Raw genomic sequence first — 10,314 nt, forward strand, 5'->3', positions numbered from 1 at the left:
TGCATTCGAAGCAAGCTACAATACAGACGTCCCCTCTTGCGTGAAATGCTGACACAAAAGAAATGCAGATATGACAGAGGTAGCCGCAACCGACGATATTACTCTTCGATTTTCTATATAAACTTCTTCCAAGAAAAGCATCTCGACTGAAGTATATCTTTAAATGAAAATTAATTTCATATGGATATCTCTGAGAAATCCTATTGAATTTTTCATGTCTCCGTTGGGAATTTACAACGAATATTCCCAACATTTTCTCTATGAAGTTTTACTACTTTCACGAAAGTATTCGATGTTCTATAAGGTAAGGGAAGTAAGTATCGGCCAGTTAAGAAAAATGCTCAATAATTTGCCTAAAATAAAAGCTCTAAACCAATTTTTGGCATTTTAAAATATGTCAATTGGAACTCTAGTATTCCATTTATCTATATCTCTACAATTGATTTCTTAATATTCAGAGAAATTAGTAAAACAATCGGTAAAATTGCAACCATGCACTGCGTATATTGCTTCGGCCATATGAAAGCAGATGAGGAAGATATCGGCCGGGAGTGTAGCAGATATCGGCCAAAAAATAAAACCCCTTTAAAAATATTACAAATTTGAATATTTTTCTAATTAATTTCGTGGTACTTGAAGAAACACTCTCTGTCATCCACCCCTTATCAGAACCCAACCATAAGGACCAGTTTTTACCACTTTCCAGGGTGATTTTTGGTGAAGGGTCTCTGCATCTTCTCATTTTTCGCCATATTTTTGATCCAATCCTGGAGCTCGTATTTAAGGACAAGAAATCCAGTTTCGGCTTGATTAACGATAGTCCACAAGCTTAAATTATTCTTTTTCCTACTTAGTACAAGCTTACCAGTGATTTTCCGTTTGATTGTCTTCCGGAAAGTTTATCATTCAGGGTCAGTCTGGGCACTCCATACTTTGCAGACGTTTTCGAGAGGAATCACCTGCCGTCATGGCATCCAGCACATTTTTCAACCCTTTCTCAGCATATTGCACATTCTAAGACATCTTTGAAGATGTTTAACATTGATAAAATGCAAAATTCACCTGAGGAAATTCTTCTTCACAACAAAAACATAACCTCAACTGCTCGCGAAAATGACATCGAAATGCGATGAAAAATGGCCGGTGAGCTCTGTACTTAGAACAAAACGTACTTATTCTCAATTAACAAATTAATTCGTATTATGCGTAGAGAGACAATTAAAAAGTGTTCTGATACTAAAAGTGGAATAATTGAGTATTATTTTTTACATTCAGACAGATTCGTAAATCATTTAAATAAGGTATAATTCCTTATTTTGTGTCACTGAAATTCTAGTATAAAATCATAAGAATTTGAGAAATGGCTACTTTTTGATTAAGACTCCGATACAGTGATTCAATAAATTAAATGAATAATTATATTTTCTCAAAAAGTCGACGAAAAATTTAATTCAGAAGATTATATATGAACAAACGCAATATATTTTGTATTAGATAACTGATAAAACGTAGTAAATTTTTAAATATTCATTTTATCTTGGTGGCCGATATCTTCTGCAAGCTGGCCGATACACGATGCATGGCCGATATATACTTCCTTTACCTTATGAATTTTTCCAAATAAAAGCATCTCGACTGAAGTATAAAATTATTTTAACGAATTGGAATAAAACAAAAATGCTAAAGGTAAAATCTTTGCAGAGCTGATTCTATTATTTTGGTTGCCACTGTATATTGAAATTTTACTCTGACTAAAAAGTGCGTTGCAATTTAGTATTTTTTTTTAATAAAAATAATAAATAAAATGGGATATTTATTTTGGATCATTGGTAGATGCTTCATAAAGGTGCCGCGGTCTCAGGATGAACCGGGAAAGGGTTGTTTCTGGCGCATTGATCCCAACAGCGAGATGAAATTGATCAACAAGAGCTACCGGAAGCGACGAGAGCGTGGTCAGCAGAACTACCGGATTCCCTTTGGGATGCCTCGTTCAGCGCCTGCTTCGCCCACTCACATGGAGAGTGAGCGCCATCGTAGACAGTCACCCTCTCCGGATGGCTTTGAGTTGATGTCGGCCCCTGGTTCTCCGGGGGCCAATAACATCGTCCAGGAGTACGTAATCCCAGATGGAAACGGCTACAATTCTGGACACTAAACACACAACCACCCTCAACAAAAACAAAAATGGATTTCAAGAAAAACAAGAAAAAAAAACAACCTAATCTCTCGACGCGTCCTCGATTTTTTTTTGTTTGTTGAAGGAAGCTTTAGGAGATCTTCCTTCCCAGATCTTTTTTCAACTCTTATCTCACAAAACAAAGTGGACGACTTGGCGATACCACAAAAAACAAAAAAAAAAAAAATACTTGAATGGAATTAGGAACTTAGGCTTAAGGGATGATTTTGTCTTTTGAAGAAGTTGAGAGAAAGAAATGGAGGAAACGCGAGAGAGATGAACAAATGCAGATATATTAAGAAATGGAGTAAATTTTAGAGATTTTGCAACAGACACCAACATTTTCTTTTTGAAGATTGAGGAAGAGTTTAAAAAAAAAAGAAGAAAGAGCAAAATGTCGAAAATCACATTACTACAAAAAAAATCATTAATCTATTTATTTTGCAATGAAAAAAAAACGTGGAATGCTATAGAAATTATCTCATTTTCCTCTAAATTTCTTTCTTGCAAAAAGAAAAAGCTGAAAACAAAATTTTTGGAAAAAAAACTATTGAGAAAAAATTGTAGAATATCCTTCAGGAGGGTATATATATATTTAAAAAAAGAAAAAAATGCAAGAACAAAAAAAATAAGGGGAGGATTTTTGCCAGGGAAATGGCTTGATTCCAAAGAATATTAGAAACTGTGAATCTCATATGTGGTAAAGATGAGATTCTGGAAAGAAATAGCTTCAGAATCTCAATCAGAGAGCTCAGAATTGAATGTAATTGAGGAGAACTTTCTGGAAAAAAAATCCACAGAACATTTCCTTATGGGCAATAATCTTAACGCCCCCCCCCCAAAAGAAAAAAATTATGTAAAAATTGTGAGATTATCCCTCCCAGATGAACCTTATCCCAAATCAACTTTCATTCATTTCCCTGTAAACAAGAAAAAAAAGAGAAAAATTAACTTCAGTGGAGAAAAATTTGAGTAGAAAATAAGGAAAAATGCACACAATTTTTTTCGTTCGTCTTCTCAGTCAAAGAACCCATGAATTAATCATGGAATTTCATGCAAATTCTATTAATTCTCTCGGTGTTATTCGACGTGTTACGGATATTAGAAATATATTACAAAGAAATATTGGTTGCAAAATGAATTTTCTTTCGAGAAAAACTCGAGTTTGTTTTTCATTCAAACATCCCCAATTTTTTTTACGACGTCATTTCTTTCCGGATACATGCTATAAAGTTTGTGAGGTTAGGTGCACACCGAGGATGATTCTCTGAAGCTGCCAGAAAACACGAAGAAAATGCAGAATTTTCCACAGAACACTGCCCAAATGGTGAAGAGATCCATTCAGGGGACACTGAGGAGGTATTTTTTGTCTCCAAAAAGAGAAAAATCTACAGAAAACAAAGATAAAAGAGCACAAACAATTAGGTCACTGAACTATGAAAACAAAGCAATGTTTGGGGCAGTTTTGCGGCGTTCCAAGAAATCCCAGGTTAGCCGGACAGCTTCTGAGATTTCAGAGAAATCTTCAGAATTCTTCTGGATGATGCAGAAGAAACAAAAGACTGAAAAGATCACTGGGAATTTAACAAATACACCAAGTAGACCTTCTCTGCCTGACAGTCTCCTGGATCTCCAGCAGAATCTGCCACCACAGCCAAAAATTCCACGTAAATCACCAAAACCTCCAATACACAATACACAAACTATCCCATTTGATTCGACAACTCTCAAGGAACTCGTAGATATTCCTTTAGTTTTCAACAAAAAGCACTCAATTCAGAAACAATCCCCTCATGACATCCTGAAACTTCCATCCGTGGGCAGAGTACTTCAAGCCACAATGCCTGAAGCCTCCAGAGAAGCTCTGATGCGATGGAAAGTCCTGAAGATTGCAGAATTGGGCGAAGAGGGCTTCCGGAAGCTCAATGAGAGACACTTGAGTGAAGGTGCTCGTCTGCATGGGTGGATTGAAGAATTTTTCAGTACAGGAAAATCTCCTGAAGATGCAGAATTTGAAGGTGGATGGAAGAGTGTACAGGGATTTTTAGGCAAAGTACAGCCTAAAATTGTAGAAGCAAAAATATCTCATCCCTTCCTGAAGTACCATGGAATTGTGGACTGTGTGTCTCTTGTTGAGTAAGTCAGATGGATGTAGGAAATGATTTTAAAGATGCTAATCCAAATACCGTTCAGTTCTGAATTGCATGTGATCGAATGGAAAAAGTCAGAGAGAATGAAACCAAATCTAGCTGATACATTTGATGCTCCTCTTCAATTGGCAGCCTATCTGGGTGCAGTGAATGCTACCCTTCCGGCTCATGGATTAACAACACCTGTCCTACGGGGGGCTGTTGTTGTGATCTATACAGACGGAACACCTGCTCATGTTCACTTACTTGGCAACAGCGACGTGAGATTCTACTGGCGTGCCTGGTTGCTTCGACTGCAAGAGTTCTGGGTACGTTCCAGAGATGGAACTCTTCCAGAACCTATTTAGCATTTGGTTCATTCTTGAAGCCCTCTAGGTAGGAATCTGTAAATTTTCTGTAGTAATAAATGTTAAGACTTCTTGTGCCCCCTTATTCCTTTATCTCTTTCCGGACCACAACATATCCAGCGAACGAATTTCAGTAAAACTCACTTTATTGTAAGTCTTACTGGTCAAATATGATACTTTTGTAGAGAAAGAATTTTCTCCGCCTCTGGGAAATTGGAAAACTCATGGGAACTCTCGTCCCCTAAAGAACGCAAAAGATAGAAACTCGGACAAACTTGAATTTTAAAAAAGCCAATAATATCAATTTTGTGAATTATTTTTGCATGTCAAATGACTCCTTTACAATGTTGATCACTAAAACAAGAAGAATTATTGACCAGTATCTTGTGGGATGTCCAGGAAGTGCTGAAAAGGACACCCAGCTCTTGCTTGCCAACAGATTTCTCAAAATATTTCACACAATAACACTTTAACACACATTTCTCTCAACAGGATGTTATTGCAGACACATTAAGCTTTCTCAAGAGCCAAAAAAACACTTCCTGGACAATCAGAATTCACCAAAATCTGGAAGAATAGGAAAAACTTCCCCGAAAGCAATCTTTTTCGCTGCCAAATGTCAAAATTATCGGCCATATTGGCAAAAATTTCGTTCCCGCTTGAATTTTCTTACAAGGTTGGTGTCAAAAAGCAAATGGCGGGCATTGGCGGGATAACCTTACATTTGACCTCTAGATTTTTGGGGACGAGAGTACCCATAAAGTTTGAACAAGTTTTTTGAAAATTTATGAAAAAAGTGTTTTTCGAATTTATGTAATCTGTAATTGATAGTTATCATACTTATTGGCCCCGAGAGGTTTTTCCTTATTCGGGTCTAGAAATATGAAAAAAGTCACAATATGTGCAAGGAAGCAGAAAATCGAAAATTCACGATTTTTGACCAAGAATATCTTAGCTCAGGAGTTAATTGGGATCCTGCAAAAAATATCCTAGATTTGGACATCCTTATAGTTTGTAATCATCCACAAGAATCGGAATTTTATCGATTCTAAATAGTCTAAAAAAATTATTTTTTCCATGGGTACCCAGAGTCCCAAAGGAGACGAAACAGTTAAGGTAAAAATTTTAAATATTCTAACAATTTATTGAAGAACTTTGGCCTGTTCTTCTGTATAAGAAATTAAAGGTACAGATAATCCTAACCGGCTTATGTAGGTGAGATTCTTAATGTGAGCTAACTCGGAATGTATGAAAATTCGATTTAGAGCTGAAGTTGGGTGACGCCATTCAATTATCTTGAATCAAATTCGTAAAATTATACAAATTTTGTATTTAAACCAAAATATCAAAGATTTGAGTGACAGAAAAGTGATATATGGGTGAAATGTAGACCAGAATGTTCTCTATAATTTTCCCATAGAACATGATCTCATCGATTACTCAGAAGCCAAGATAATCGAGGTTTTTTGTTTCTTAACTTGTTTTTTCATCCAGAGTTCCCCAAGTAGTCATTTGTTGAACTTCAACTATATCAAAGAATTGTTGTATTTTGCGGGACTTTCCATTTAAACCCCTATTTTAAGTGTCTTGGTGGAGTAGAGGCAGTCAAATTGGCATCTGAGTGGTTTCAAAACGTTATTATGGGAAAAATCATTTTTTTCACACTTAAACGGCAAAATCGGAGAGATAGCGTAGTCTGAGCGGAAAATGATGTATGGACGAAGTGTAGAGACAAATGTCCTCTACAATAATGTCGAAGTAATCATCAAAATCGGTTTAGCGACAGTCGAGATAATTGAGGTTATGTGATATTGAAATTAGTTTTTCGACTGTGGCGCCCCTGGTGTTGGTCCCACGAAGTTAAAATGTTCCAGAAAGATGCAGCATTTGGTGAGATCTTTAGTTTAAGCCCTCATTCATCAAAATCGGTTAAATAGATTTGGAGATATGATTTTTTGAATTTCGTGAACTTTAACCCCTCATATCTCCGGTTCAATTGAAACCACAGCGCACTTACGCCACATTTTGGAAACGTCCTAGACTGGACTACAACATACTAAAATTTTATTAACTTGCACTATGCCGTTTTTGAGAAAAATGAGTTTGAATTTCAATGAATTTTGACGCTATCGCAGCGCCATCTGTGGTGACTTTTTGAACTTCCATCTGAAAGTGCTCATCGAGACGAAACCAAGAATCCAAAATTTAGGCCGCTATGTTAATTAGAACCGGAGATAGAGGCCGGTCAATATTTGAACTTTGACCCCTTATAGCTCGGGTCAGGGGTTATGGATCGACTTAAGGTTTTTTTTGTTTGATAGGTATAACCAGAGGCTACAACATACTAAAATTTCAGCCCGATGCACAAAGGAATTTTTGAGTTATTTAACTTAGAAAATTGAAAAATCTTCTTTTTTAAAATAGCGCCCCTAGCGGTGGTTTTATGAACTTGCGATGTTAGAAGGGGAAGTGACATTTCACGAGAGCTTTCCAAAACGCCCTCACTTTTTAAATTTTGACAATTAGAACAGGAGTTATGGCCATTTTAAGAATTTTTTTGGACCCTTATAGCTCCGGTCAGGGGGTCAGGGGACCTTAAGTTTGGTATTGATGGAAAGCTCTAAGGGCCAGCTATAACATACTAAAATTTGAACCCGATTGATACTATAGGGGCGAAGCTATTGAGAAAACAAAAAAATGGGGGTATTCAAAATGGCAGAAGAAGGGGTGGGGGGTCAATGCACCAAGTTGCAATTTTCATGCGATATATAACCTTTGCCGAAGACCGCAAGTCGATATCTCTTTTAGTTTAAGAGCTATTAAGCTCTAAAGAGCGGCCGGACGGGAACGGTTTTTGGCCATCCATATTACACTCAACTCTTCGTTATCCGGCACTTCGTTATCCGGGTGACAGCTGCCAAACACTGGCGGTTGATGTATTCAAAATTATTTTCACTAAACATGAAGTTTGTCCAGAATGAATTAAAGTATTATTAACATTGTATCGAAGTTTTTAATACATAATTGTGATAAAAAATGAAACATAAGCACACCATGAAGAAAATTCTCTTTTTCTTTGTCAGACAGAAAATAAATTCACACTGCACAAAATAGAAAAACCGTTGATCATTCAAAAAACCTAAATGTCATTTTGTCCCCCAGTCAGCCGGATAACGAAGAGTCTACTGTATTCGTGATCAGGAAGTTGCCAAACACATTCTGGCAAAGTTTGGGGTCGATCGGAAGACATGAGATTTTGTTAGGATTGTAGTAGGTGAGATTGTTAAAAATCTCACCTAATATACAGCGCCCGCTTTGTTATTCGGATGATTGGGAGACAGTATGCAGATGTCCGCTTCGTTACCCGGATGGATTTTTTGAATTTGTTCAACGTCTCGAAAATATAATACAAGTTTTTTTTGTAGAATTAGAATAAAGGTTTGAAAGAAGATTAATAAGACATAATTAGAGAATTCTATGCTATTATACTTCATTTATTAAACAAAAACATCACAAGATAATTCATTTTCATTACTTAACACACATGCATACATGACCTCAAAATTATTTTAAATGTAACCGTCTATAACTCTTCCGGATTACGCCGATCCGGATTAGAGAGCGGGCACTGTACTTCACATTGATTTTTAAGTGTCTGTTATAAGTACCCATACACATAGCCATAATCAATATTTTAACTTGATTTATCATTTAATTTCTTTAAAAAATTGATGGATTTAGTATCACTTTAACATGGGTAAATCGGGTCATTGTTCATTGTTGAATTATTGTTGTTGAATTATGGTATATTCTTTAATCAAATATTTTTACTATTATAGTTTAAATTATGTATGAACAACACTATTCTACAATTTAGTTTACTAAAATACCGATCAATTGGAGCTACTATCAGTATGAGCAAAAAAAATAGTAGGGGTAACCGGGGTAGATTAGCCACCAAATGAAAGTTTTGTTTGCGTATAATTTGTACAAAAAATGTTTGTATGAGGCTGATAAATATTTCAATGAATAGTAAGGGAAGTATAGATTTAGTTTAGAATAAAGAGTGGTTTCTTCAATATTCCTTTGAAGACAAAAAACTATAAAAATACGTGGCTAATTCTGCCCCGGTCTCCCCTGCTACGATGAAGTGGTATGAGGTGTTCTTTCTCAAATTCCACGAGTTTACAGTGGTGTCTCTCTATATGCACACTCTCTCTGCAATTCTGCACTTTTGAAATTTTAACGTTTCTTGTCATTCAATCGGACTTCGTGTGGCTTCGGGATAGTCGTGCGACTTCGTGAGCATCGCGAATTTCTTTCGTGTTTTCTAACCATTTCCTTCCCCTTCGTATTTTCTATTATGGCTGATTTAATAATATTGTATTATAACATTATAATAATATTGTAAAAAAAGAGAGTATTCACGTAAAATTGTTGAATAAAAATTGAATTTTAAATAAATTGAAATACATATTTTTATGTAGTTAAAATAATGTTTAGAAACATTAGAAAGGATTTCTGGAGAAAAGAACTTTTGTGAAATTCTAAAATAGATAGCGGATTCGTATTCAAAAAATCCAAATTACAGTAGAGTCTCTCAAATCTGAACCTCACAAATTCGAACGACCTTTGGATTCAAAATGTCAATTGTGGGGTTATGTTAAAAAATTCGTATCGTGGATGATTGAAAATCATATTTCAGTGCTGTTTCCTGAATATTTACACACATTATGATCGTATAAAATGAAAAGGAAGTATGTTACGACTAAGACTCGTGAGAAAATACGGGAATTTGATTCAAAGTACAATTAATTCTCACATAAATTTCGTTAGTTTTGAAAAAATCGTTCGAATTTGGGAGGTGGGAAATGTCAAAACTACCCCCCGAGCGTTCGAATTTAGAAGACTCTACTGTATGTACAGTAGACTCTTTCAAATTCGGGCATATGGGACCGAAATGTCAGCCGAATTAGACAGAAATTCGGGCGACAAACTTTTTGAAAAGCAACGATTTTTTATTCATATGCATACAGATATTGAGTTTACACACTCATATATAACGTAAATTGCATGAAAATCCCTCAATAATGCAAAATCACATTAAAAACTAAGACAAACCATGCGAAATTTGAGCATATTTGATTCATTTGATAATCATAATCAAACTTGAAAAATGACAACAAACTTTTTTCAAATGTAACTGCTGCCCGAATTAAAAAATAGCCCAATCTTAAAAGAGCAGAATTTGCGAGAGTCTACTGTAAAAGAAACAGGCGGAGTCAGTACATAGTTCCATGCTGGTATTGAATAGTGAGCCGGCACGCATGACATGCACAAATACATGCATGGAAAAATATGGGGGCACCTGAAATTAAAAGAGCACATACTAAAACTCGCCTTCTTATTGGCGCAAAACCTAAAAACTTTCATTTTACTCACACATTAAAAAAGCAAAAAGAGCATGAAGTAATGGCTTCCATTATCTATTTTTAGTTTCAACAATATGTTTGATATCAATGTATTTAAGCTACGGTACTACATCTTGATAGTTTGATTTCTTTGTCAGCAATGAATATGTTTACTACACTCCGCTACAAATAATTACAGAGTATTAAAAAATTATCAATCTTGTAAAATT

At 35.6% G+C, this 10,314-nt stretch overlaps 1 protein-coding gene across 1 annotated transcript; it reads left to right on the plus strand.

The window, feature by feature from the left end:
* The first annotated feature begins 3,400 nt into the window (after nt 1-3,400).
* Nucleotides 3,401-4,758, plus strand: LOC129801961 (mitochondrial genome maintenance exonuclease 1-like). The gene is made up of 2 exons (XM_055847460.1): nt 3,401-4,312; nt 4,370-4,758. The coding sequence occupies exons 1-2, from the start codon at nt 3,471-3,473 to the stop codon at nt 4,671-4,673; spliced, it is 1,146 nt and encodes a 381-aa protein (XP_055703435.1). The 5' UTR covers nt 3,401-3,470; the 3' UTR covers nt 4,674-4,758.
* The last annotated feature ends 5,556 nt before the right edge of the window (nt 4,759-10,314 follow it).

Source organism: Phlebotomus papatasi, chromosome 2 (assembly GCF_024763615.1).
Source record: "Phlebotomus papatasi isolate M1 chromosome 2, Ppap_2.1, whole genome shotgun sequence".
In the NCBI taxonomy this organism is placed as follows: domain Eukaryota; kingdom Metazoa; phylum Arthropoda; class Insecta; order Diptera; family Psychodidae; genus Phlebotomus; species Phlebotomus papatasi.